Source organism: Cucurbita moschata, unplaced genomic scaffold (assembly GCF_002738365.1).
Source record: "Cucurbita moschata cultivar Rifu unplaced genomic scaffold, Cmos_1.0 Cmo_Scf00002, whole genome shotgun sequence".
Taxonomy (NCBI): domain Eukaryota; kingdom Viridiplantae; phylum Streptophyta; class Magnoliopsida; order Cucurbitales; family Cucurbitaceae; genus Cucurbita; species Cucurbita moschata.
The window spans coordinates 5369581-5397467 of NW_019268518.1; the positions used below are offsets into that span (position 1 = coordinate 5369581).

At 39.8% G+C, this 27887-nt stretch overlaps 4 protein-coding genes across 9 annotated transcripts in view; 2 read left to right on the forward strand and 2 right to left on the reverse strand.

The window, feature by feature from the left end:
• The window catches only part of LOC111459494 (amino acid transporter AVT1C-like), a 14054-nt gene extending 2466 nt beyond the window's left edge, over positions 1-11588 (forward strand). The window contains exons 3-13 of one of the 2 annotated variants that reach the window (XM_023102437.1): positions 411-712; positions 1086-1300; positions 1515-1538; positions 2524-2704; positions 2884-3103; positions 3712-3847; positions 3922-3941; positions 4076-4221; positions 4309-4352; positions 4586-4648; positions 11523-11588. In XM_023102437.1, coding sequence (XP_022958205.1) covers positions 411-712; positions 1086-1300; positions 1515-1538; positions 2524-2704; positions 2884-3103; positions 3712-3847; positions 3922-3941; positions 4076-4221; positions 4309-4352; positions 4586-4648; positions 11523-11531 — 1360 coding nt within the window. In that variant the 3' untranslated portion in view covers positions 11532-11588. Of the gene's footprint in view, positions 1-410; positions 713-1085; positions 1301-1514; positions 1539-2523; positions 2705-2883; positions 3104-3711; positions 3848-3921; positions 3942-4075; positions 4222-4308; positions 4353-4585; positions 4649-4744; positions 5085-11522 lie in introns of those variants that run through there. The other variant, XM_023102429.1, reaches the window with a different exon arrangement.
• On the reverse strand, positions 5966-9992 carry LOC111459507 (probable serine/threonine-protein kinase PBL19). Of its 3 annotated transcripts, XM_023102448.1 has the most exons (6): positions 9676-9991; positions 9240-9383; positions 8744-9160; positions 7371-7631; positions 6754-6876; positions 5966-6646 (listed from the first exon to the last, which is right to left on the reverse strand). In XM_023102448.1, exons 3-6 carry the CDS (start codon positions 9131-9133, stop codon positions 6128-6130), a joined length of 1293 nt encoding a protein of 430 aa, XP_022958216.1. In that variant the 5' UTR covers positions 9134-9160; positions 9240-9383; positions 9676-9991; the 3' UTR covers positions 5966-6127. The 3 variants fall into 3 exon arrangements, with proteins under 3 accessions (XP_022958216.1, XP_022958231.1, XP_022958225.1); XM_023102463.1 differs by lacking the exon at positions 9240-9383 and having other exon boundaries at positions 9676-9992; XM_023102457.1 differs by having other exon boundaries at positions 9265-9991.
• On the forward strand, positions 10579-21088 carry LOC111459463 (ABC transporter G family member 28-like). 2 transcript variants are annotated; one of them, XM_023102384.1, is made up of 14 exons: positions 10579-11155; positions 11523-11599; positions 11702-11977; positions 13098-13161; positions 13238-13384; positions 13485-13519; positions 13684-13757; positions 14474-15393; positions 16793-17089; positions 18258-18740; positions 18824-18972; positions 19979-20268; positions 20353-20486; positions 20694-21088. In XM_023102384.1, exons 1-14 carry the CDS (start codon positions 10932-10934, stop codon positions 20848-20850), a joined length of 3327 nt encoding a protein of 1108 aa, XP_022958152.1. In that variant the 5' UTR covers positions 10579-10931; the 3' UTR covers positions 20851-21088. The 2 variants fall into 2 exon arrangements, with proteins under 2 accessions (XP_022958152.1, XP_022958160.1); XM_023102392.1 differs by lacking the exon at positions 10579-11155 and having other exon boundaries at positions 11523-11612.
• A 287-nt stretch (positions 21089-21375) lies between these two features.
• LOC111459450 (probable lysine-specific demethylase ELF6) overlaps positions 21376-27887 on the reverse strand; it is an 8332-nt gene continuing 1820 nt past the window's right edge. For both annotated transcript variants that reach the window (XM_023102374.1, XM_023102364.1), the window contains 6 exons: positions 27215-27293; positions 27012-27079; positions 26154-26304; positions 24925-25496; positions 24136-24333; positions 21376-24027 (listed from right to left, as the gene is read on the reverse strand). In XM_023102374.1, coding sequence (XP_022958142.1) covers positions 21722-24027; positions 24136-24333; positions 24925-25496; positions 26154-26304; positions 27012-27079; positions 27215-27293 — 3374 coding nt within the window. In that variant the 3' untranslated portion in view covers positions 21376-21721. The remainder of the gene's footprint in view (positions 24028-24135; positions 24334-24924; positions 25497-26153; positions 26305-27011; positions 27080-27214; positions 27294-27887) is intronic.

Below are 27887 nucleotides of genomic sequence, written 5' to 3' on the forward strand. Positions count from 1 at the left end.
GGTTTTTTTTTTTTTTTTTTTTTTTTTTTTTTTTTTTTTTTTTTTTTTTTTTTTTTGTGTGTGTGTTTATAATAAAAATGGATAGAGTTCAATGAATGGCTTTACAACGAACTCTAAAACTTTTGAGTTGTAGTTTTGGCTGTTTTCTAACCCTTTGTTGAACAAGCATTCATTTCAACCTTGTTTCAACCACATCCTTAAGGAACGTTTGTAGTATGCATATATGGGAAAATTTTCTAATATTTACTCTGTATTTAATTATAAGTAATTATTTGATGTTTGTAAGCCTTATCTTCTTTTCGAAGTACTCTGGCAATTAATTAATTGAAGTACTATTCATGCTACAAAACAGTATTTATGTATGAATGTTTTCTTAATAATAATTTAGAAATCAAATTATAATGTTGCAGGAAATCTATTGATATGCTCGGAAGTGTACCTTCTCCATCGTTGACTAGATTTGGAAGCTCGTTTCTTTCTTCCTCATTGACAAGGAGATTCACTCCTGAAGCATTCTCTACTTCCATAATAAAACCACTGCTATCCACAGTAGTAGACCAGCCTCAAAAGCATGCCTCTCATTCCCATCTCAGCCTTCCTTCCCGGCGCTCGTCCTTATCCGTGAGGAGGGATGAGAAAGACAACCTCGCCATCGACTCTCATGGCCTCCCCATTTCTAGCCATAGCTCTTTTGGCCAAGCTGTCGCCAATGGTAACTAAAATTTGATTTGAGATATAAAGTTAGTGGTATAATATCAGTTAAATTCTTTTTTTTTCTATTAGTAATATATTTTATGGAGTTAGTTGGTAACTTGTATCTGTGACCATTAATGAATATAGTGTTAGGAATAATAAATCTCTAATGGTATGACATATTGTCCACTTTGAGTATAAGTTATGACGACCTCATGCCAATGAAAATGTATTTCTTACTTGATCCTACGATCATTCTCTAAATTAGTCAATGTAGGCTCCCTCCCAACAATTCTCTCCTTGGACAAAGTAATGATTTTTATACCAGGCTAGGAATAATGGATCTCCACAATTTTGTGTTTATTGTGAAAGTGATTGAGGTTGAAATGCAGGCATGAATGCGCTATGTGGGGTGGGATTACTGTCGACTCCATACGCTATGAAGGAAGGAGGATGGTTGGGGATATCCATTTTGTTGATATTCGCTGTGCTTTCTTTCTACACTGGTATCCTATTGCGTGCTTGTTTGGATAGTAAGCCAGGTATCGAAACTTACCCTGACATTGGCCAAGCTGCTTTTGGTGCCCTTGGTCGTGTCCTCATCTCGGTAAAACTCCCTTTCTATTCTATTTAACTTTCTAAGAAATATAACATTGTTTAACCCAAAAGCAAAGAGTTAATAAATTAAAATTAGATTTAAATTTTTTTATGTTTTTTTCTTCTTCTTTATATTAAGATCTTTTTTTTTTAAATTACAATAAATATTATATTATGAGGTAGCTGATTGTTTAAGATATGGTTTTGGTTGGTTGTGGATGCAGATAGTATTGTATGTGGAATTATACGTAAGTACTCCTTCTCGACTCCCGCTTTTAATTTTTTTAATTTTTTAATTTTTTAAATTATTGTCATACGTCACACACACAGCAAGTGGCAACTCTCTGGTCCGCCAGCGCTCTTAATGACTTACAACCAATTTATTTAGGTTGATTAGCTAAGCCAATGTTAATTAATATATATTTTTTTTTTTGAAAAAAATAAGAGTTAATATGCTTCTTTGTATTTCTTACCCTTATTTGTCTGCCGGCTTCCATTTAGAAAATGAAATTTTAACACGAACATAAAAAGAAAGATCCGTTCAAAGTTTTGTTTAACATATTTAGAATCATGTAACTTTGTTTAGTGTTATAGGTATGTTATATATGGAGATGTTTGTTTTATCTACGAGACTTCCTCGAATGTGAAGGAAATTACCATAAGGGAACATTTTTTTTCCTTTAAATGGGCCCGCTCCATCTTGTTTAATATATATACATTTTTTCAACACATTATATTTTATATATGTGTATATATATATATATATTAAAAAATAAATAAATAAAATTTAAAATTATAATGATACATTTTTTTAATTGTTAAAGATTATATTGTAAAATTTTAAACTTTGAAATTTTACTAATAACATTGATAGAATATTATATAGGAATATATTGGATTATTAAGATCTTTTTCATAATTTTCTTTTAAAACATTATATTAAAATGAATGACGTGAGAATGCTATCAATATATAATATAAATAAATTATATTTGGGTTTGGTTCTAATTATATTACATGAGAAAAGCTAACGCTTACTCCTCTCGTTCATTTTTTCTAAGAAATGGAAAGCTTATTCATGATCTCTAAGGAAATCTGCATTATCCATGCTAATATTATTGTATGGTGCTTGTGATGCTAATGCAACGATATTTCATTTTTGTAATGATGTTGAAACAACAAATTAGGCCTATTGTTGACGAAGTGACCTAACTAGATATGCTCGTCTTGCAGGCTTCTTGTATTGAGTACGTAATTCTGGAGAGCGACAACCTCTCTACCTTGTTTCCCAGTGCACACATTACTTTTGGCGGATTCAAGTTAAATGCGCACCTTTTATTCGCTATAGCGACTGCCCTTGCTGTTCTTCCCACCGTTTGGCTTCGAGATCTCAGTATTTTAAGTTATATCTCTGGTAAGCACAATAGTATGATATTGTCCATTTTGAACATAACCTCTCATGACTTTACTTTGAGCTTTCCCAAAAAACCCTGTACCAATAAAGATGTATTACTTACCTAGAATATAAATTCATGATCTGGCATGTGGACTCAACAATCGTGATTTTTACTATAAAATGCCCCTATTTTGCAGCTGGTGGAGTTATTGCATCAATCGTGGTGGTTGTATGCTTGTTTTGGGTTGGGGTGGTAGATAACGTCGGCTTCCATGGCACGGTGACTCCTCTGAACCTCTCAACTCTCCCTGTTGCTCTGGGTCTTTACGGTTTCTGCTACTCAGGACATGCTGTATTTCCCAACATCTATAGTTCAATGGGTAAACAAAGCCAATTCCCTGCAGTTCTTTTGACATGGTAATTTTATATCTCCATCCATTTTCACAAACAATTAGGCATCATTCTTAAGGACCTCTGAAGTATTAATCGTTTAAGCCTTGTTATAGTTCTGGAGAAACTCCATGTGTCTACACGTCTTCGTTAGTCTGTGTTGAGGATTGTTGGAAGTGGAAGATCATGGGTTTATAACTGAGGAATACTATCTCAATTGGTATGAGGCCTTTTGGGGAAGCTGAAAAGCCATGAGAGCTTATGCTCAAAGTGAACAATATCATACTATTGTGGAGATCTGTGATTCCTAATATGGTATCAAAGTCATGCCCTTAACTTAGTCATGTCAATAGAATCCTAAGGGTCGAACAAAAAAGTTGTGAGTCTCGAAAGTGTAGTCAAAAGTGACTCAAGTGTTGAACAAAGGGTGTACTTTATTTGGATGCTCTAGAAAAGGAGTCGAGTCTCAATTAAGAAGAAGCTGTTCGATGGCTCCATAGGCCTTAGGGGAGGCTCTATAGTGTACGGAATATATCTCCATGAGGCCTTCATTTGTCACCCTTTTGAATGGAGGCATAAAGAAAAACAATCATCCATGTTAACAATAACACCATTTACTTTCTTTATGAATGCAGTTTTGGCATTTGTACTTTGATGTATGCTTGTGTTGCTATTATGGGATACTTAATGTTTGGAGAATCAACATTATCCCAATACACACTAAACCTGCCCGGGGATTTGGTTGCCTCAAAGATTGCTGTCTGGACTACGGTAAGCTGGTAAATTTCTACTGTCACTACTCTGTTCAAACCAATTTCTCACGTTTCTTATTTGTTCTTTGGCAGGTAATAAACCCATTTACCAAATATCCTTTCAGAGTCTGATATATACTTGTTACTCACTGTACTTAAATTTTCGTTTGTCCTGTTTTTGCTTCACCCTAAGTTCTGCAACCATATTTGAACCAGAAGTTTAATATTTCTCCTTAATTAGTCCCACGTATGCATTAACAATATCTCCAGTGGCAATGAGTCTGGAGGAGTTCATTCCACCAAACCACCCCAAGTCTCATATTTATTCCATCCTTATTAGAACAGCTCTTGTAATATCTACCTTACTGGTCGGTCTGTCTATCCCCTTTTTTGGTATGTACATTTCTTGTTCCATGCCAATTTCTGATGAGAAAATGCCCTTTTGGCCTTGGAGACATGATTAAATTTTTTTGCATGCAGGTCTTGTGATGTCTTTGATTGGGTCATTACTGACCATGCTAGTGGTAAGTTTGCTGATCTTTGAGAATTGTTGGAGGTTGTCCCATGTTGGCTAATTAGGGAATGATCATGGGTTTATAAGTAAGGAATACATCTCCATTGGTATGAAGTCTTTTGGGGAAGTCCAAAGCAAAGCCATGAGAGCTTATGCTCAAAGTGGACAATATCATACCAGTGTGGAGAGTCGTTATTCCTAACAAAGCCTTGCTGGAACTAACTCGTCAAATTTGTATTGCAGACTTTGATACTCCCTTGCGCCTGTTACCTCAGAATTTTGAAGGAGAAAGTACCATTTTTGCAGGTAAAAACGTCCTCTTCATTGTGTTTTCTTTTATTTGCATACTAGAACTTGCGTAATTAGAAGACTCTCCCTTTTGTTTTTCTTGTTCTTTTACAGAGAGCACTTTGTTTCATAGTTATAGCAATAGGAGCTGTTGCATCAGCATTTGGATCATATTCATCTCTAAGGAAAATCATTGAGAAATTGAATGGCTGAAGTTTTGGCCTTCCCAACCACCATGACTCGGTGGTTGAGCAGCATAGATTCTGATAGGTTTTGTGTAACGTTATGTTGTGCATTAAATTATAGGGGAACTCTAGATTTCTCGTTTCCATATGAACATAGATGAGCTTGTTCATTTATGCCTGTTTTCCCTCTTGCTTCTCAATGTCTTTGTTTCTTAAAGTTTGACATCATTCAGATTCATTTTGTTATGGTAATGAGATTTGCTTTCCAACCTGTTTGAAGTGACTGTATAAGTCGTTCTAAATGGAACTTTTGGAAACCTTTAATATCAATTAAGATGTTCGAGTACATATTCCTCGAGTGTAAAGGCTAACTTACATAAGCTTTTAAAGTGCTGTCATTGGATTGGATTAATGTAACGTTCTAAGTTCACCGCTAACCGATATTGTCCTCTTTGGACTTGTCCACTACCACTAGTAGATATTGTCCTCTTTGAGCTTTCCCTCAAGGGTTTTAAAATGTATATATTAGGGAGAGGCTTCTACACCCTTATTGAATGTTTCGTTCTCCTCCACAACTGAAGTGGGATCGCACAATCCACTCCCTTTGGAGCCTGTTCTCCTCCCCAACTGAGAGGTTTCCACACCCTTATAAAGAATGTTTCGTTCTCCTCCCCAACTGATGTGCGATCTCACAATCCACCCCTTTTGAAGTCTAGCGGTCTTCGCTGGCACTCGTTCCCTTCTCCAATCGATGTAGGACCCCCAAATCCACCCCCTTCGGGCCCATCGTCCTTGTTGGCACACCGTTTCGTGTCCACCCTCCTATAGAGCTCAGCCTCCTCGCTGGCATATTGCCTAGTGTCTAGCTCTAATACTATTTGTAACGACTCAAGCCCACTGCTAGCAAATATTGTTCTCTTTGAGCTTTCCCTTTCAGGTTTCTCCTCAAAGTTTCTAAAACGCGTATGCTAGGGAGAGGTTTCCACACCGTTATAAAGAATGCTTCGTTTTCCTCCCCAACTGACGTAGGATCTCATAATTAAGGTTCTAAGAACTGGTTTTTGGCATTACAAAGATGACAGGAGAAGAAGAAAATGAAAAGGTATTTCAACTCCTCTCCTCTTCTTTCCTATTGATGAACAACCATCTGTTAGTGCTAATTCCATCCATATTAAAACTAAATGAAAATAATTCTGGTTTCCAGTAATATATATAACTTACACACTCGCTCAGTTTTGGACACTGAAAAGAGTAAATTTCTGCACAAACAAAACTACTGTAATTGATCCAGTATCATTCCTCTCAACCTCGTTCAACAAGTTCTCACAACTTTGGGTCTCCAAGCTAGGCCAATCAAACAACCATTCTCTCCAATAAATGAATTCATAATCCGTTTTCTCAAAGGTTCACTTTTTGATCCTTCAGAATCATTGTTAGAACTCAAGCTCTTTACTGGAAGCAGAGGGCTCTCAGGATAGTCCCCTTCCACAATCCGAGTTACCATCTCCAAGACCTCGCTCATTTTCGGGCGTACCGCAGCCTTTCGAACCAAACAACGGTTCGCTACAGCTGCTAGTTTATGAGCAGCTTTAAGAGAATACTTGCCTTCAAGTCTAGGGTCCATTATCAGCTCAAACTTCTTTATGTCAGATAGGTGTGGTCTGACCCATTCCAAGAGCTTTTGCTCACCTTTAGGACGGTTTCGATCTAGGGGACGCCTACCAGTAATCAGTTCATAAAGGAAAACTCCGTAGCTCCATACGTCGATTTTTGCTGTGAGTCGTCCTGTTTGAAGGTATTCAGGAGCTGCATATCCTATTGTTCCTACAATCTATACATGGATTGTTTATTACTGATTTGAAATATATAGAAAAACAAATGTGCAGTCATTTTGGCTTTCCTAAAACTGGTTAGATTTTAGATAAGTTGCATACGAACCGCTGTAGAGACATGACTCAGTCCATCAGAAGGCCCCAGTCTGGCCAATCCAAAATCAGACAACTTAGCGTTCCAGTGGTCATCCAAAAGTATGTTTGAAGCCTTGAAATCCCTAAATATTATCTGCTTAAAGATTTATGACAATTAGGTTACCATAAATGTAAAGAAGCATAGACAATACAATACAGCTAGTTCACTAGTTTTTGCTGAAGAGAAAATTAACCGTCCATGCCCACCGTCAGTAGATATTGATTTCCCTTCTGGGTTTTCCCTCAAGGTTTTAAAACGCGTCGGCTAAGGAGAGGTTTCCACACCCTTATAAGAGATGCTTCGTTCCCCTTTCCAACTGATGTGGGATCTCCCAATCCACCCCCCTTTGGGAGTCAACGTCCTAACTGACACATTGCCCAGTGTCTGGCTCTGATACCATTTGTAACAACCCAAGTCCACTGCTAGCAAATATTGTCCTCTTTGGGCTTTCCCTTTTAGATTTCCTCTCAAGGTTTTAAAATGCGTCTCCTAGGAAGAGCTTTCCACACCCTTATAAGGAATGCTTCGTTCCCCTCTCCAACCGACGTGGGATCTCACAATAAGATTCTCGCAAAATTATATGGTACCTGGAAATCCATTCCTTCATGCAGATACGCCAAGCCACGAGCAGCATCCTGAGCTATTTTCATTCTTATTGCCCATGGAAGAGAACCATTAAACCTGCTTGATAAGTGATCTTGCACGCTCCTGTTAGGCATATATTCGTATACGAGTAGTCGCTGGATCCCTCGTTCATCATCCTCGGCACAGTAGCCTAGTAATTTGACGAGATTTGGATGTTCGACAACGCCCAAAAAGTTCACTTCTGTCACCCATTCCTTGTGACCCTAGTGGATAGGATAGAAACTGAAATCAGAAATGCAATGCTAATAAGAAAGTTCATGTCCAAACTAGCTCATCATTAACTTTTTGGCTTTTGGAAGGGCGATTAATTTAGCCTACAAAAGCATTCTCAACACTTTAGATAGTTGATATTTTACACCACCAGCCAAACAAAAAGTGTGAAATTATAAGTCCATGCAATGCAACCTTGTAGGGGATATCCCTCTTGTAACTATACTCTGTTTTGTTATTCAAGCCACTTCTAGGAAGAGCTTTTTGTTCCTTTTTACACAAATGTCTCAAAGTAAGGCTAAATGTAAATGCATTCAACCAAAGTTCGGTACGATAGGCATGTAATAGCCCAAGCCCACCGCTAGCAGATATTGTCCGTTTTGGCCCATTACGCATCGCCATCAGCCTCACGGTTTAAAAATGCGTATGCTAGGGAGAGGTTTTTACACCCTTATAAAGAATTCTTCGTTCCCCTCTCCAACCGATGTGGGATCTCACAATCCACCCCCATTAGGGGCCTAGCATCCTCGATAGCATACCGCCTGGTGTCCACCCCCTTTGGGGCTTTTAAGGAAAATGCAAGAAGTTCTATGTTTAAAAATGTGAGATCCCACATCCCACATCGATTGGAGAGAAGAATGAGTGCTAACGAGGACGCTGGACCCCAAATGGAGGTGGATTGTGAGACCCCACATCGGTTGGAAAGGGGAACGAAGCATTCTTTATAAGGGTGTGGAAACCTCTCCCTAGCATACGCATTAGAAAACCGTGAAGCTACGACGATACGTAACGGGCTGAAACGGACAATATATGCTAGCAGTGGACTTGGGCCGTTACAAGAAAGAATTCTCGAATTCTTTAATATTAAACTTCAACTTTTGACACTTAGATGGAGATGGAATAATATTCCCCCAGCTTTGTGCAATTCTTAACCTTTTATTAGTGTCTAATGGGGATCTTTTCAGTCATCTCTTTTGGCTTTCACAAAAATATCTTAATACAAAGGCATATATGGAACATTCTCAGCTAACCCAACATGATGCAAATAAGTACATATCTAAGTAAAAACTTGGGGAAGGTGGGAGATTAGAGTAAGAGAACTTGCCTGCAATCCTCTTCTACTTAATTGCTTAACAGCAATGTCTATTCTTTTACGTGGATCATCCGAGTTACGGATAGCGCCTCGATATACACTACCGAATCCTCCTTCTCCGATCATGAGCGAGCGGCTGAAGTTCTTCGTGGCTGCTTTCAAATCTGAGAATGTGAACTCCCTAAGATTACTATGTCTTTGAGACAAAGCTGCAAATGATATAGCAGAGGATGCTGCACTGAATTCTGAGACATTCTGAGAATTTACTTCCGAGTCAAACATCTTAAGATCTTGATTCATCGACGTCGAATTCGAGTTACACGAGAGAATCGAATTCGATTTCCTAGATTTCCTTAGCTCAACAATGTTTCTCTTGTTGTTGAATACATGAAAACACTTCATAGTCCCTTCCAAAAGCTGATTCCCTCACTGCACAAAAACAAAACCACACAATGTTGATACTCAAACTCCAGCTGATAATGTATATTTTGGCTAATACAAGACCCACCTATCGAGCAGGGACTAAAGTCGACCTTAGTGATCCAACGGATAAAGGTTACTCTAAGGATAACAGGCTGATCTTCCTCGAGAACTCACATCGACCGGAAGGTTTGGCACCCGAATGTCGGCTGTTCCCAACCCTTAACTGGTCCTGATTCAAGAGGAAAAACCAAAGAAACTTGAAGAGCCTTAGCTATTGAAGAAACCCAGAAAGTGCCTTTCTTAACAGTTGCCAGCAATCACAAATCCATCCAAAAGGGATTGATCAAGGGGAATTCAAAAAAACCCAGATTCAAAATAACCCATATCAAGGAGGATCAGAATTTGAACCCAAAATCCAAGAAACTCAACCAATTTTCTAAGAAAAAGTTAAGAACATCAAGAAATCTCCATAGCTTTTCACAGAAAACAAGGAAGATCAAGGAGGAGAAAGAGAAATTCACCTCTCATATACGTCCAAACTTTAGCCAAAACTTGAAAAATGAGGAGCTTAAAGAACAAGACAGGATAACATAGAAGGACAAGGGCAGGCCCCCATGATCTAGGGGAAGTCAATACAAGGCAGCTAGAATTCAGGTGACCAACCAAAAAACCCATTTCAAAGAAGCCCCCAAAGGATTAAAATATGGATAGAAAATCGAAGGGATTGAAACAGTAAACGCCCAGCTACAAAGATTATTAAAAACAAGAACAAATTGACAAGCGAATGGCGGTTTTGTGTGTGAAAAGGGATTGATTGAACCTTCTTTTTCCCCTTTTAGGGATACGTGAGGGATCCTACGAAGAAAAGGTCTACGAAAGGGAATAATGGATATCGCCACATGGAATGAGAATGAATCCCTAGGGCCCCATGTTTATTAAATATTTAAATTAAATTATTAAATTATTACGTATCTGTTCCTGTCTTCGAAGCAGTCATTATCTGCCCAAATGGATATTCTTGTAGCTTTCAAATTAAAAACAAAACAAAACAAAAAACACAATAATCTTAGTATGAGCTTTTCCTTAATATCATCAAAAGATGGAAATTCTTTTATTTGTATTAATTTCTACTCTAAATATTTTACTTTAAACTTAGATCAAATCAATGTTGTAATTTTTACTTTTATTTCATTTTTGCTAATTTTTTATTCATATCGTGTAGATGAGAAAACTCATTTTATTTGCACAAATACGAGCTTAGTTTAGCCCATGTACTCCGTATGGGAAGAAACTCATCCCATTTTCATCATTATGAACTTGGGTAAAGATTAAAATAGTTATTACCCATTTCTCATTTTGTTTAATCATTGAATCTCTACTGGATATTGACCCAATTGAAATCAGGAAGCTCGTGCCATGGAAGAAGACAACTTAAACCAAGTCCGTCAAATTGGTGTCTAAAATTCCACCAAATGTCAAGTTGCCCAAGGAGGTATGGTTTACCACAAAACTATCAGCAGCCTCCCTTCGTGACCCCACGTTGCCCACCTTCTTTGCCACTGTCTTTCCTTTCTCTTTCTCTCTCTAGCCCACCAAATTTCCTCCTTTGACCTTCGACGGCTATGAAAATTTTGATCTTTCAGCTTCTCAAACTTCAATCTATAAAACCCATCTCTATTTCTTCCTTGGATCTTTACTTTTGTGTTCTATTTCAAAAAATTTTGGTGGGTGTCTTCATATACCTTCTAATTTGGGCGTTTACTCGAAGCTTAAAGCTATGAACTTAAAGAACCCCATGTTTTCTTCCATTTTCTTGGTTCTTGTTCTTGTGGGATTGAGCTGGGAACAGTTTGTTCATAGCCAGAATGTGGATGGTAATCAGTTTGCCAGCCCTGCAGCTATCCCATTTATGTTGTCAATGGCCAACGCCCAGCTCTCCAATTTGAGCTCAATCATCAACTCAGAGCTCAGTAGCCGCTTTCATTTCTGCTCCAGAGACACGTGAGTTTTTTCCCCCAGCACTTTCAATTCTGCGCTCTGTCTGGTTATTGAGAGCTTGAGAGAAATGGAATCGAAGAGAAATCCTAGTTTAAACTTTACCCTTTTTCTGGATTATGAGATTTTAACTTCCCATTATGAAATATTTGCGAGTTAATAAGCTTAACTTCCATAAGTTTAGGGAAATTGTTAGTCTTTGATTGAAAAGATTTGTCAGTAATTGCTTCGAGAAAGTTCAGGAAGATTTGTGACAACACAAACGAGAATTGAAAAGCATACGTGCTTAAGGTTTCTCTATCTAAAAGTTGTTCTTCGATCGTGGGCCATTTCCAACAATCTTGAGCTAGGAGCTTTTCTTTTTTTGTATCAGGCAAGCTGATTGGAACAAAGCGTTTAATTTTTCATCTAATCTGAGGTTCTTGTCTTCTTGTCTACAGAAGACCAATGGTATGAGTAATCCGTAAGTGGAAAGAAGAGTTCTTCCATGTCTGTCATGATTAGGTTCAATCACATGGTGTTGAATTATATATTGTGTTGGTTTTTGAACAGGTGATTTCAGCAAGCGCTTGTGTACAGCAGCAGAAATCAATTTTTACTTTGACAGTATGATCCTTCAAGATCCTGGAAGTGGTTCCTTCTTGAAACTTAACAAGAATTGTAATTTGACTTCATGGAGTCCTGGTTGTGAGCCAGGATGGGCATGTAGTGTTGGTCCTGAACAGAGCGTTGACCTTAGTAATTCTCAGCTATTCCCTTCAAGAATGCATGATTGTCGAGCTTGTTGTGAGGGTTTCTTCTGTCCTCAGGGTCTTACATGCATGATACGTAAGTGTTTAGATCTATAAGGGCTTGCTCTTCACCATTGGCTGTTGATTCTATGTATTGTTGTGGAATCATTGTAACGTTTTTAATCGAATGTCTTTCTTTTTTGAATTACTTATTGAGAGATCCTACATTGGTTAGAGAGGGAATGAAGCATTCCTATAAGGATGTGGAAACCTCTCCCTAGTAGACTCGTTTTAAAAACCTTGAGGGGAAGCCCGAAAGGAAAGTCTAAAGAAGATAATATTTGCTAGCGGTGGCTTGGGCTGTTACAAATGGTATCAGAGCTAGACATTGGGCGGTGTGCCAGCGAGGACGTTGGGCCCCAAGGGGGGTGGATTGTGAGATCCCACATTGGTTAGAGAGGGGAATGAAGCATTCTTTATAAGGACGTGGAAACCTCTTCCTAGTAGACGCGTTTTAAAAACTTTGAGGGGAAGCCCGAAAGGGAAAGCCCAAAAGGACAATATCTGCTAGCGATGGGCTTGGGCTATTACAAATGGTATCAGAGTCAAACACCGAGTGGTGTGCTAGCGAGGACGCTAGCCTCCCAGGGGAGGTGGATTGTGAGATCCCACATCAGTTGGAGAGGGGAGTGAAGCATTCCTTATAAGGATGTAGAAACCTCTCCCTAGTAGACATGTTTTAAAAACCTAGAGGGGAAGCCCGAAGGGGAAAGCCCAAAGAGGACAATATCTGCTAGCGGTAGGCTTGGGCTGTTACAAATGGTATCAGAGCTAGACATCGGGCGGTATGCCAACAAGGACGTTGAGCCCCCAAGGGGGTAGATTGTGAGATCCTACCTCTGCCTAGCAAATGCGTTTTAAAAAACCTTGAGAGGAAACTCGAAGGGGAAAGCCCAAAGAGGACAATATTTGCTAGCGGTGGGCTAGGAGGGTTACCATACCCATATAAGTTGCTGATCTTCTATTTCTCTTCTTGGTTATGTATATCTCAGGTATCTAACACTAATAAACCTATAAATCAAACAGAAAAACACACAAATAAGAGACTAGAGATAAACAAAAGCTTTCTCGCATGTGTTACTTTCTCTTATTACCCATCCTCGCATTTGTTTGCTATTGGAGGTCTCACAGTATAACACTCTTACTGTATCTGACAGCATGCCCTTTAGGATCATATTGTCCCAACGCCAAGTTGAATAGAACAACAGGAGTATGTGAGCCGTAAGTACAAACCATACCTCTGAATGTCAGCATCCATGGTCTTCAGCACACAATGAAGTTATTCTTGTTCTTGCAGATATCTTTACCAGCTACCGCCCGGGCGGCCCAACCATACTTGTGGAGGAGCAAATATTTGGGCAGATGTTGGTCGTAGTAAAGAGATGTTCTGCCCAGATGGTTCATTTTGTCCCTCGAGCACCGAACAAATTCCTTGTGAGAGCGGGTATTCACTTGAATCCTACCACTATTTTGTTGTCAACCAACGTTTGCTGCCTCAAACACGAGCTTTCTAATCATGTCTATCTGTTTTGCTGTCATTGCAGCCATTACTGCAGAATGGGTTCAACTTCTCAGAATAGTAAGTGCTATACATGTAGGAATATAGATGAGATGCTTCTTTTGAACTGTTCCTTTGCCATTTTCCCTTAGCTGAGTACTCTTTAGGGACAGTGAATATCAAATATCTGGTTAAGTTAAGATTGCTAGCAACAAGCATTTGACCCTTTTCCAAATATCTTGCAGGATGCTTCAAGCTTACTTCATGTGATGGAAGCGCCACAAATCAGGACATTCATGCCTATGGAGTAATGCTTTTAGTAAGTCATCCATCACGTGAAAATCGGAGTCTTTGAGTCGTAATTCAAATGTGGTGATATATTTTTGTCGTGCTGTTCTTTTCAATTTTCGAGTGTTCTTTCTTGCCTTTTCATTCACAATTCTGTGGATAGAGGAGTTATGTGAGATCTCACATTGGTTGGGGAGGAGAACGAAACACCCTTTATAAGGTTGTGGAATCCTTTCCCTAGCAGACGCGTTTTAAAGCCTTGAGGAGAAGCCCGAAAGGGAAAGCCTAAAGAGGACAATATCTGCTAGCAGTGAGCTTGGGTTGTTACAGTTGGTATTAGAACCAAACACCGGGCAATGTGCCATCGAAGAAGTTGTTTCCCGAAGGGGGGGTAGACACGTGGCGGTGTGTCAGTAAGGACGCTGGGCCTTGAAGGGGGTGGATTTGGTAGGGGTCCCACATCGATTGGAGAAAGGAACAAGTGCCAGCGAGGATGCTGGGCCCTGAAGGGGGTTGGATTGTGAGATCCCACATCGGTTGGGGAGGAGAACGAAACACCCTTTATGAGGGTGTGGAAACCTTTCCCTAGTAGACGCGTTTTAAACCCTTGAGGGGAAGCCCGAAAGAGAAAACCCAAATAGGACAATATTTGTTAGCGGTGGGCTTGGGCTGTTACAAGTTTTGTATCACAAGAATAAGGCGGTAACAAGAGGGATTAAGAGTTAACACTTTTATTTGCTTATGCAGGTGGCTTTAAGCACAGTTCTACTCATAATTTACAATTTCTTCGACCAAATTCTTGCTGCTAGAGAAAGAAGACTCGCTAAATCCAGGGAAGCAGCAGCCAAAAGTGCAAAAGCAACGGCAAAAGCACAACAAAGGTGGAAAGCTGCAAAAGATGCAGCTAAAAAGCATGCAACTGGGTTGCAAGTTCAACTATCACGAAAGTTTTCACGTGTGAAAAACTCAAATACAGAAAAACATGAGATTTTGAATCTGTCCGAACCCGAAACAGATGATGACTTACCATATTCACATTCACATATCCCGACCACGTCGTCGACTTCATCAATGCACATAGAAGAAAGAAACAATAACCAAACTGATCTCATGGGGATCATACACGAAATCGAAAAAGACCCTGACGGTCATGAAGGTTTTCATTTTGAATCTGGTGAAGGTTTTGAAAAACATATGCCAAAGGGAAAGCATTCAAGTACTCATAGCCAGATGTTCAGGTATGCTTATGTCCAACTTGAAAAAGAGAAGGCTCAGCAGCAACAGAACAACAATCTTACGTTTTCCGGTGTAATTAAAATGGCAACTGATCCCGAGAATAAAAGGCGTCCTCCTATCGAAGTTTCTTTTAAAGATCTAAACCTTACTTTGAAAGCAAAAAACAAGCATTTGTTGAGGTGTGTCACTGGAAATATCAAGCCTGGTCGGATTACTGCTGTGATGGGCCCATCTGGAGCTGGAAAAACAACATTTCTGTCTGCTTTGGCAGGAAAAGCGATTGGATGCAAGACAACAGGTTCTATTCTGATAAATGGAAAGAATGAATCAATTCTTTCCTATAAAAGAATTATGGGTTTTGTGCCTCAAGATGATATTGTTCATGGGAACTTGACAGTGGAAGAGAATTTATGGTTCAGTGCTAACTGCAGGTATTTGAACCTTTCCTTTGCTTCTTGCTTAGCTCTACTTCTACTTAATTATGTTAATGCTTCCAACTTGCCACGGTTTCAACGATCTTGACTGTGAATGTATCGTATGTTGAGGATTGTTGTGAGGGAGTCCCACGTTGATTAATTTAGGGAATGATCACGGGTTTATAAGTAAGCAATATATCTCTATTGGTATGAGGCCTTTTGGGGATGCCCAAAAGCAAAGTCGTGAGAGCTTATGCTCAAAGTGGACAATATCATACCATTGTGGAGAGTCAGGGTTCCTAACATGGTATCAGAGTCATGCTCTTAACTTAGTCATGTCAATAGAATTCTTAAATGTCGAACAAAGAAGTGTGAGTCTCGAAGGTGCAGTCAAAGTGACTAAAGTGTCGAACAAATGGTGTACTTTGTTCGAGGGCTCTTAGGCCTCAAGGGAAGCTCTATGTTGCACTTTGCTCGAGGGGAGGATTGTTGAGGATTGTTGGGAGGGAGTCTCACATTGGCTAATTTAGGGAATTATCACGGGTTTATAAGGAATACATCTTCATTGGTCTGAGGCTTTTTAAGGAAGCCCAAAAGCAAAGCCATGAGAGCTTAGGCTCAAAGTGGACAATATCATACTATTGTGGAGAGCCGTGGTTCCTATCATGGTATCAGAGCCGTGCACTTAACTTAGTCATGTCAATAGAATCCTCAAATGTCGAACGAAGAAGTGTGAACCTCAAAGGTGTAGTCAAAAGTGACTTAAGTGTCGAACAAATGGTGTACTTTGTTCGAGGGCTCCATAGGCTTCAAGGGAGGCTCTATGTTGCACTTTGTTCGAGGGGAGGATTGTTAGGAGGGAGTCCCACATTGGCTAATTTAGGGAATGATCATGCGTTTATAAGTAAGAAATACATCTCCATTGGTATATGAGGCCTTTCGAGGAACCCTAAAGTAAAGTCATGAGAGCTTACAATATCATATCATTATGGAGGTCCGTGATTCCTAATATCATATCATTTTTCTATTTGTAGCATTTGTTCCTAGTTCAAGGCAAAATACTATAAGATGGAAGTAGTGATGGAAGTAGTGATGTTTTTTCTGGATTTCATAATAACTTCCCATTGTTCTTCATGTTTAAAATATTTTTCTCTACGTAGTTCTTCATGATTGATTTGTTCAATATAGTTTCTTTTATCTCAAACAAATTGGTCAACAGAGTTTGTCGTGTATGTTCTTGGTTCATTCATCAACTGACCACTGAAATGATACTCGCCTTCGAATTTACTTATGTTGTTTGACGTACAAGACTGATAATTATTCATTCAAGAACAGCTGAAAACTTATGTTCTTGATATCTAGTTGCTTCTGTTGAGATATCAGTACTAACTGTGAGCATCACTTGTTGTTATAGACTTTCAGTGGAGTTGTCCAAAGCAGATAAAGTTCTAATTGTCGAAAGAGTTATCGAGTTCTTGGGGCTCCAAACCGTGCGGAACTCCTTGGTTGGGACAGTGGAAAAGCGAGGAATCTCTGGAGGTCAAAGGAAGAGGGTGAATGTTGGATTGGAAATGGTGATAGAGCCTTCAATTTTGCTATTAGATGAGCCAACGTCTGGTTTGGACAGTTCTTCTTCTCAATTGCTTCTTAGAGCTCTCAGGAGAGAAGCTCTTGAAGGTGTGACCATTTGCATGGTGGTTCATCAACCAAGGTAATCTTTCACGTAATAACTCAAGCCCACTACTAGTAAATATTGTCCACTTTGGTCCGTTACGTATTGTTGTCAGCCTCACGATGTTAAAACGCATCTACTAGGGAGATGTTTTCACACCCTTATAAGAAATGATTTGTTCCCATCTCCAAGCAACGTAGGATCTCACAATCCACCCCCCTTGAGGACCAGTGTCCTCGCTGACACGCCACAAGGTGTCTAGCTCTAATACCATTTGTAACAACCCAAGTCCACTGCTAACAGATGTTGTCCTCTTTGGGGTTTCCCTTCCGGGCTTCCCTTCAAAATTTTAAAACGCGTCTGCTAGGGAGAGGTTTCCACACCCTTATAAAAAATGTTTCATTCTCTTCCCCAACCAATGTGGGATCTCACAATCCACCACCACTACTCCCCCCCTCCCCCCGGGGGCCAGCGTCCTCGCTGGCACACCACTCAGTTTCTAGCTTTGATACCATTTGTAATAGCCCAAGTCTACTGCTAGCAGATATTGTCCTCTTTGGGGTATCCCTTCCGGGCTTCCCCTTAAGGTTTTAAAACTCATCTTTTGGGGAGAAGTTTCTACACCCTTATAAAGAATGTTTCGTTCCCCTTTAAAACCACTGTGGGATCTCACAATCCACCCCCTTTGGGAGCCAACGTCCTCGCTGGCACACCACCTAGTGTCTAGCTTTGATACCATTTGTAACAGCCTAAGTTCACCGCTAGCAAATATTGTTCTCTTTGGGGTTTCCCTTTCGGACTTCCCCTCAAGGTTTTAAAACTCATCTGCTGGAGAGAGGTTTCGACACCCTTACAAAGAATGTTTCGTTCTCCTCTAAAACCAATGTGGGATCTCACAATCCACTCCTTTTGGGGGCCAGCATCCTCGCTGGCACACCACCTGGTGTCTAGCTTTGATACAATTTGTAACAACCTAAATTCACTACTAGCAGATATTGTCATCTTTGGGGTTTCCCTTCCGGGCTTCCCCTCAAGGTTTTAAAACACGTCTTCTAAGGAAAGGTTTCTACACCCTTATAAGAAATGCTCCATTCCCTCTCCAACCAATGTGGAATCCCACACTTTTTAGCATGCAAGCCCGTTTTATTAAGTTTAGTGCAGGTTTGAATATTACCCTTATTTACTAACGTGTAAATCTCTGATGCAGCTACACCTTATTCAAAATGTTCGATGATTTGGTTCTTCTTGCAAAAGGTGGTTTCACTGTTTATCATGGACCAGCCAGGAGAGTTGAAGAATACTTTGCTGGTCTTGGAATCAATGTCCCAGAACGTGTTAACCCTCCAGATCACTTCATTGATATTTTAGAGGGTATAGTGACACCTAATGCAGACGTTAGCTATGAAGAGCTTCCTGTTAGATGGTTGCTTCATAATGGCTATCCAGTACCAGCAGATTTGCAGCAGAACTCGGCCCGACACGCTTCGAGCTCAGCAAGCACGCAAACTCATGGAACAAGAAACAGTGTTCTTGTCGAACGACAACCTTCCTTAGCTGGGGAGCTATGGCAGGGCATGAGAAGTAATGTTGAGGAACATCATGATAAGTTACGAATGCATTTTAAGACTAAAGATTTGTCGCATCGAAGTACTCCGGGCATACTTAAACAGTATAGATACTTTCTCGGAAGGTACATTTTCGTTACACCTTTGTGTATTTTCATGATCTTATCATTAATTCCTGACATGGTTTCTTCGTAACGATGAATATCAGAATTGGTAAACAACGATTACGGGACTCGAAAATACAAGTTATAGATTATTTGATCTTGCTTCTTGCTGGTGCCTGCCTGGGATCTATATCAGATGTGAGCGATCAGTCATTTGGTGTTAGTGGCTATGCTTTCACCATTATTGCAGTTTGTAAGTTACCAATTCTTTGTGTATGCCTTGTCCTCTCTGATTTATTTCTTTCCATGAATGCAAACATATGTGCTTCTAGAAAAGCGTGTTATTGTGAGATCCCACATCGGTTGGAGAGGAGAACGAAGCATTCTTTATAAGAGTGTGGAAACCTCCTTGTTTTAAAACCTTGAGGGGAATCCCAAAAGGGAAAGCTCAAAGAGAACAATGTCGGGTAGTGGTGGGCTTGGCTGTTATAAATGGTATCAGAGCCATACACTCAGTTGAAGTGCCAGCGAGGAGGTTGAGCCTCGAAGGGGGGTGGACACGAGGCGGTGTGTCCGGACACTGGGCTCTAAAGGGAGATAGATTGGAGGGTCCCACATCGATTGGGGATGGGAACGAGTGCCAGCGAGGACGTTGGGTCCCGAAGGGGGGTGGATTGTGAGATCCAATCGGTTGGGGAGGAGAACGAAGCATTCTTTATAAGGATGTGGAAACCTCCCCCAAGCATACGCATTTTGCATTTTAAAACCTTGAGAAGAAACTCGAAAGGGAAAGCCCAAAGAAGACAATATATGTTACGAAGGGCTTGGCTATTACAAATAGTATTAGAGTCAGACATCAGGCGATATGCCAGCGAGGAGGCTGAGCCCCGAAGGGGGGTTAGACATGAGATGTGTGCCAGTAAAGACGCTAGGCTCCAAAGGGGGTGGATTGAGGAGTCCCACATCGATTGGAGAAGGGAACAAGTGTCAGCAAGGACGCTGGATCCCGAATGGGGGGTTGTGAGATCCCACATCGGTTAGGGAGGAGAACTAAGCATTTTTTATAATAGTGTGGAAACCTCCCCCTAGCAGATACGTTTTAAAATCTTGAAGGAAAGCCCGAAAGGAAAAGCCCAAAGAAGACAATATCTGCTAGCGGTGGTTGGGGTTGACTGTTACTCATTTTGTGGCACAATATGCTCTTCTTTGTCAGGGCCAAAATATATAACCACTGACCAAGATTTTGTCATTGATTCCAGCCCTTCTAGGCAAAATTGCAGCTCTGAGAACATTTTCTTTGGATAAGTTGGAATATTGGAGAGAAAGTTCTTCTGGAATGAGCAGTTTGGCATACTTTCTGGCAAAGGACACGGTCGACCATTTCAATACAGCAATCAAGCCATTGATGTATCTCTCTATGTTCTATTCCTTCACAAACCCAAGATCTTCCTTTACAAATCATTATGTTGTTTTACTCTGCCTTCTCTACTGCGTTACGGGTATCGCTTACGCCTTGGCCATCCTGTTTCAGCCAGGTGCAGCACAACTGGTTAGTGAAGTTCTTACCTTGGTGAGAGCTGAATTTCCATATTTCTTGTATTTTCACTGAGAAAAAATGTACTGTTTTATGCAGTGGTCAGCCATTCTTCCTGTTGTGTTAACCCTCTTCATTACAAGGACCCAAACTAGTTCAGCATTGAAGAATCTGTCCAATATCTGCTACCCCAAATGGGCTTTAGAAGCATTAGTGATAGCAAATGCTGAAAGGTATGACAGAAGTTGCCCTCTACAGTATTCATATCATCCTGCTGTCTGTTAACTAAATCGTTAACGACGAACGAAACTGAATTAACAAAACGAACTTCCTAAGATCATTCAAATGAATGTTTTTTGTACATTCTAGCGTTTTTCTCAACGAAAGCGCGGTTTTTTCACCTAAAAGAAAATCCTAACATAGCTGGCTCTGTTCTATAGGTATGATGGAGTGTGGCTGATGACTCGCTGTGGAGCTTTGAATAAAAGTGGGTTTGACCTTCATGACTGGGGCCTATGTCTACTCCTCCTAATGGTCACCGGTGTTATTTTTCGAGTATTTTCGTACGTTTGTATGTTGATCTTTAGAAGAAAGTGACCCATTAACTATGAGGTTCAGTTCCTCAGCCATTTTCTTAGAGTAGTTAGCAAGCTAGATCAACAATAGCACCATTTTCAGGCATCTCAGAAGGTTTGGATTTTCCTATCACATGAAGATCCAGTTCAGAAGTTGTATATATTTTGATATACTGACCCTTTGCCTCATCTGGCTCACTTATTGTATTCACATGGCAAAAGTAGCAACGTAGATAAGCGAAGTTCGAATCAATTTTTTTTATCAAACTCGGAATTAATAAGAATAATTTCAAGGAAGAAGTGGCTAAATTGTAAATTTGGTCCTAGATTTTAATCCATAGTTAAAATTAGTCCTTACAGTTCGTTATAACTCTCGTGATAGTTGGAACTATTTGTGAGAGTTTTATCGAGCCATAAGAACAACGAAATTTAAACCTTTTACAAACTATAGAGACCAAATTTACAATTCTAACCTTGATGCGTTCCTCAAAATTTGTAGAGAGATCTTTCTAGCCGCTCCGATTTGATCGATAATGAGATTCTTGGCTAGAAGAAAGGTCGGGACTCCCTTTACGAGAAACAAATTCTCTCCACATCTGCAACAAAAGGAGATTTGATGCAGTTCTAAAGGATGATACAGTTTTAAGTCCAGATTTCCCAAGCAGCCAGGCCCCCTTTTTGGTCTGTGCTTCCATTCTAGCCACAGAGATATCCATCAGTTTACTTTAGCAAGCTATACAAATCTCTGAATAAATAAGTTTAAAATCACTACACGACTATCAGTGAACCTAAGTTTAGAAGTACAACACTACATTGAGCTTCTTCAGCCCTTTCTTGACTACTACAGATATATCCCATTTGCTTCTATGGAATTAACCTAGCCCAAAGAATTTTCAGGTGGGTTGGTCGACGTAATGCCCTGTTTTTCGTCTATGTCGACTATAATCTGATACAAACCTGAAAGACAGGCCACAGCCTTCTACCTTGCACTTGTACGGTCGCTCCCCTGTGTGCACACGAATATGCTCGGTCCTAGCCCATGCCCATTTGAATGACATGGAACAACCTTTCCATGGACACTTCAGAGGTCGGTCGTCGTCATGCACACGTTGGTGAAGCATTGCGTATTTGTGGGAGCTGAACCTCTTTCCACATCCTTCATGTGGGCACTGGTTGCGTTTGTGTAAGGCTAGTTCAACCTTAGTCTCAAAACTCATGCGGCAGCCTTCTAGGTCACATTTATAAGACCCTTTTCTTCTAATTTCTTTCTTAGGCTTTGGCGGAACGCTGTCAGACGGTTTTCTCACTCTCTTTCTCTCTGGTTTCTCCTGTACTGATATATTGACATCAATATCCCTTTGATGAGTTAAATTCTTAATAGCCCTTGGCCTCAACCCTTCACATGGACTTCGTATAAAATCGAAGGAACTAAGCTCATTTTCGATTCTAAGCTTGTCATGTCTCTTCCGTTTTCTTCGCTTTTCCACATCTGAACTAGGCTTGTGCTTTGAAGAACAAATTTCCGTAGCATCACGGGTCTTCGATTGTGTCAGAGGACTGTCAATACCTGGAGCCTTTCCACCAGTCAAGTTTTTTCTATCCGAGGCCTCTCCGCCAGTTTCGACATCCATGGGGCTTTCCCCTAGTATGCAAGACTTGAAACCAGGTTCGTCCATCGGGATTCTAGGTTCAGTAGGCGTCTCATTCTGGACCCCAGTACTTGACATCAAAGCATCAGAAAGGTTGTCTACATCTTCCTGGCTACCAAGATTTTTAATAGATTTTTCATCTGCTAAACAAGAGGATAGTTGAGCTTTCAATTGAACCTCGACGCCAGAAATAGACTGAGTTTCAACATCTGCATCGAACGTCTGAAGATTATTTAGTAAACCATCTGATGTTGCAGCATTACATAAATCGGGGCCTTCGCAAGCCATCCTTGAAACTTCAGAAGTCCTATCTCTCAAGTTAGAAGTAGCAGCATCTGGTGTTCCAGTATTTGTTCTATCATCTAAGTGACCAAACTGGCTGTGACCTTCAGTATCTGGACAAAGCTGCAGCTTTATTGGGATTAAACTACAAGAATCTTCATCCATACCTTTTATTCCGTCAGCAATCGCAGTTTCATCCCTAGTCATGCCATCACAAGCTTCACTACTCGAATTCTTCACATCTTCACTGTCAAGCACCACTTTCGAACTCTCAAGAACGATGGAACAATGTAAACCTGTGGACTCGGCAAGATTAACTTCATCCGAGCACACACCAGCCGGGGCATGTGATTGCTCCTCCGAAGCAATATCACATTCCTGATCTGTTTTATTGCGACTTTCAAGAAGCTCTTGATCTTGAGGAATTTCAAGAGATTCATTGATGGAATTGACAAGTGAGCCAACAGTGCAGCTAGGTAATACAGCTTTTTTATTTCGTTCACTTGTGTCTACTGCGGTCGTGATATTCTGCTGCATCCCAGAGTCATCCACGGGTAACTCACCATCAATATAAGCTTCTTCTGGCAAACAATTTTCCATTTGGGGCTCTGTCATCCTACCAACAGTAGAGATGGAGTTTGTGTTTCCACAATCTTGAAGCACTGCATCCTGCTGATCGGTCGTCCCAGTTGGATCAGGAATCGCCAACTCTGATGCATTGCTTCTGAAACTCCTATCATTACAAAGGTCACTTGAATCTCCACTACTAGCCGGCTGGGTAACAGAACTGACGCCTGTAGAATTGCCTGATTTCTTGTTCCTTCTGTAGTATTGGAAAAACTTTTCTTCTCGTTTTGCTATTATGGAATCGGACTTTTCCCCCGAAACTTCCTCCTTAAGATGCATGCTTTGGAATCGTTTGCTATGCTGCAGATGATTTATCTTCTTCGAGCGTGACCTTTTAGCGGGCCAATTGAGATTCGAGAGATCGAAGCCATGGTCTCTGTTGAGGAACAAGCCACCCAACGCCAATGCATGCTGAACTTGCTTTGTTGGGGAGCTTTTTCTAACTTTGACACAGTGCCGCAAGTTGATTCCTAATCTCGAGGTCCAGTCTTCTCGACACTCATCGCGTTCTTCATCAACGGCAAGATCTATTAACCCCAGATCCTCCTCAGACGCAATATCCAATCGGACCTCATTGTAAACAAAATTGTGCCCAATTTCCTCTGCTATTGCCACTGCATTTGCCTTTATTTTATGATAATCTAACCCAATTTCCAAATAGCAAACAATCAATTAACCAAATTAAAACCAGTTTCTAAAACTATAAAACAAAACCTACAGAATGACAAAACAATCAAGGCCAACCATACCTGAATGGCAAATAACAAGTATATTCGCTCCACCTTTCTTCTGCAGTAACTCTACTGTGTCCACAGCATGCAGCAAGCAAAAACTTCGAGGTCTCAGAAATTTACTGAACGTGTTCCATCCCTTGTCGAACTTGGGAACTGATCCTACTGAAGGATCCTTTGAGAGGCAATTAACATCAGGTACAGAAGTGGAATCTCCTGCAAAGTAAATTAGAAGTTGTCTTAGAACTAGAACTTCAACCACAGCAGAATGAATCACTGATCTTCAACTTCATTTTTTTTTTTTTAACATGAGCGCCCCGATATTCAGATAATCAAAATCCAATGTAGACTCAGTATCAGCCTTAGTAGCCGACCATAGAACAATGAAATCCACGAAGGAAAAGTAAGGGAAAAAGAGAAAAAATACGTGACCGACAAATCTGGAATTACATAAAGAAGGTAGTGAGCATACAACTCTAGCTGGTGAACCAGCAGGTTACAAATTTTACATGAAACTAGCAGACTCACTAGATAAAAACATTCCATAGTTTATTATCTAAACAATCACACACAACCATGCTCTTAGAATTCAAGAAATCAATTAGAATGGAACCACAAAACACATATTCACATGAAGTAATAACTTGAGACATACAATATCCTTCTACGACATCGATATAATTAAGCATGAAATATTTTATGTCATTTCGGACTGGTTGCATTCTCGAAGAAAGAAATTTCCATAAAATATTCACACAAAAAAAAATTCCATAAAATAAATCACAATGCACGGATGAAGCTCAATACCAGGATGAGTGCCATCGAAGTGAGGAGAGCAATGAACATCCTTTGGTCCAAGAACACCTCCCCTTTTATGAGTAGACAGGTGATCGCCAGAAAGCTCCCTTGATGCCTTCTCTGACGGCTGAACGACAGACATAAATGGAAACCCGAGAATACCACAGGCTACACATGCCAGTGTCCCAGAATCTACTTGGAAGTCACATGACAAATCATCACTGTCCAAGTAAATATCATTCATACTTTGTAAATCCAAGGCCATCTCATCAATGAAATTCTGCACACTCTTGTCATTACGATCAAGATTTTCAATATGATTGCATGAAGTATTTTCTCTAGGAGATGTTGCAACAGCAGAATTTGTATTGGCCACTTGAGAATTACTTAAATATGGAAGCATGTCTGGATTCCACAACACAGCTCGACAACTTGATTCTTTTTCTAGAAGAACAGATAACATATTATTTTCTCTTAAAATGTCCTCAACAAACCCTTTCTTAACCATAAATTCTCTCTCTTCCTTTTGCCGGTCTCTAAGCCGTGAACTCCGGACACCTGGAAGTAAGGATCTCGGCACTCTAACATCCAAAGATCCAAACAGAACAAACATGAGAAACAACTGGTTAGATAATCGCTGAAGCAGACACAGAAAGCGAATTAATTCAATTTGTTGGTAGATGCAATAAGAAGAGAAAATACACAAACTGCGTAAACCAGCTATAAAGAAAAAAGTACATCTAAACATAAAAATAACTGATCAACTCCAGAAGGCAGCATAATACATCATCACCATTATAACTATTATTTTGTCGCCATCATCACCATCACCATATTACATGGACAATGAAACATTAAAGTTGTCACATAATCTCCTTATGCTAATGGAAATTATCTCGTGAGCCAGCCAAGTTTCAGATACCAATCATGGACATCAGTCTAGAAACAATGGAGATTAGGTAATATTCAAACCAAATGGGTAGATCCATAACTAAAATGAAGTGCGTTTTATTCAACCTTTCCCAAATCATATGCTCTCGATAGATAAAACTAAATTGGTGAAATTGATCAATACCACTACAACATCCACATATGGTCACTTCGGACAACGAAAGACATAATTCTAAACACAACTACTTCTATAACACACAAGCTGTTTTGGCAACAACAAAAGAACTTCAGTTTATCGCTTGACAAACAAGTAATCAGATAAACATAACAACAAAAGATACACAAACCTTGAAACAAAGGACATCGTTAAAAGGTATAGGAGTTGCTGATGAGAAAGCATGGGAAGGTAATTCATTGCAGCTCTGCGCACTGCAGCATCCTTGGCTACGCTGAGCCATTGTGGAGTTCCAAAATTTGCTGCCTCCCCACAGTTAAAGCCTATTGAAGAGAAGGAATTATATATAGCAAAGAATTTAAACGAAATATAAAAGTGTGTTTCCCATCAAATATGCAAGAGAGAATGTGATAGTACACCGTGCAAAGAAGATAGAAAAAAGGCATGGTAAAAACCAACATAGGTCATTCAAAGACACACAACACAAAGTTACAGTGATAAGTCTTAGAATAAAAATCAGCTACTTTATCAAGTATTGCACTAAGATAAATGCAATAGAGAAAATTCCGCACTGCTCGATAGAATGGGACACGAAACAAAATATAGTCAGAGAAATATGACTCAGAAAATGATAAGCTGCATATTTAGGCCTTACACTCGACTAATAAATTATAATTTCAAAATTCAAGCTCAACAATGATAGAAAAATTAATAGCAACGTTATTAGCTAGAACCCAAAATTTCAATGTGCGCATTTTGGTCTATCAAGACTAGGTGTGACTTTAATAGCCTCTTATCTTTCTTCAGCCTGTTACATATTCCAGGCCCATCTGAAAAATACACACTTGTAAAAAAAAATCTAAGACATAAATTTATGATATCAAACTCAACACAGATAAAGAAACCGGAGTTTCTAAATTCTATTTGATACCCCACAATGTATATATGACAAAAGTAGACTTTCAAGCATCATAATGCTATAAACCCATAGTATGCCTGTATAATAAGAAAAAAATTCAAGAGTGATTACCATGACTGAACCCAACGTGGTAAGCCCTTGGAAAGGTGACGACAAATTCTCCTGGATTCTGGATTAACCTAACGGAAAAGACCAAAGTAAACATGAGGAGAACACCAGCAAGGACATCTAAGAAAACAGAGCAATTATTAGTCCAAGCTCCAAAACAATTAACTTAAGAAGATGCAGAAGAAATGATATTTCCAGAAACTTACCTGCAACAAGGAATACCAGATGCAATCACTGTCTCGGGAGATAGAAGAGAAGTCTTCTCACCCAGTAATGTAAGAGCAGCTGGCAATAAGAGTAACTGAACATGAGTTATAACAATGACATGAAAGAAAGACATGTTCAACTTGCTCCAAAATGATAAGAACCATTCAACTAGCAGAAGATTAGCTAATTGAAGTAATCTAACTTCAATCATTCCCTCCATCAAGTTTCAAGTTTCAATTTCCATGCTTCAGGGACCTCCGACTTACTTCTAGCCTCTTAATGAAGGCAGTTTTCTTAGCAAAAGAAAATGAAATCTATTAGAGTTTTTGGTTTCTAGTTTAAAAGTAATGCATTTGAAAATGTTAGCCTAGCCTCCCACACCCTCTAAAAGCGTGCAAACATAATTTCTTAACCAAAATGAATACATACCTCGGTGGTGACACTATGACCATAGGCTTGAGTTCTTACCTACTTATCTAAAACCAAATGCATGATCTCGAGGGGGGTGCGGTGGGGGAAGTAATTTTTTCCCCTTTATTGGCTACTCTATAGAGCTAGCCTTTGTATGGCCTTTTATATTTTCAATCCTCATAATGAAAATGGTTTTCTTAGCAAAAAGAAAAGAAAATCTCTATTTCCAGTTAAAATAGCTATCATGACCACCTCCCCCCA

What these genes read in the sequence shown, in the direction of transcription:
- LOC111459507 (XM_023102463.1), bottom strand. Translation starts at nt 9,133, where the DNA reads ATGAAGTGTTTTCATGTATTCAACAACAAGAGAAACATTGTTGAGCTA. An exon ending in TAAGTAGAAGAGGATTGCAG is followed by an intron (nt 7,632 to 8,743) that starts GCAAGTTCTCTT and finishes CCTATCCACTAG; the next exon opens with GGTCACAAGGAATGGGTGAC. An exon ending in ATGAAGGAATGGATTTCCAG is followed by an intron (nt 6,877 to 7,370) that starts GTACCATATAAT and finishes ATCTTTAAGCAG; the next exon opens with ATAATATTTAGGGATTTCAA.
- LOC111459463 (XM_023102384.1), top strand. Translation starts at nt 10,932, where the DNA reads ATGAACTTAAAGAACCCCATGTTTTCTTCCATTTTCTTGGTTCTTGTT. An exon ending in CATTTCTGCTCCAGAGACAC is followed by an intron (nt 11,156 to 11,522) that starts GTGAGTTTTTTC and finishes TTTTTGTATCAG; the next exon opens with GCAAGCTGATTGGAACAAAG. An exon ending in ATGGTGGTTCATCAACCAAG is followed by an intron (nt 17,090 to 18,257) that starts GTAATCTTTCAC and finishes TCTCTGATGCAG; the next exon opens with CTACACCTTATTCAAAATGT.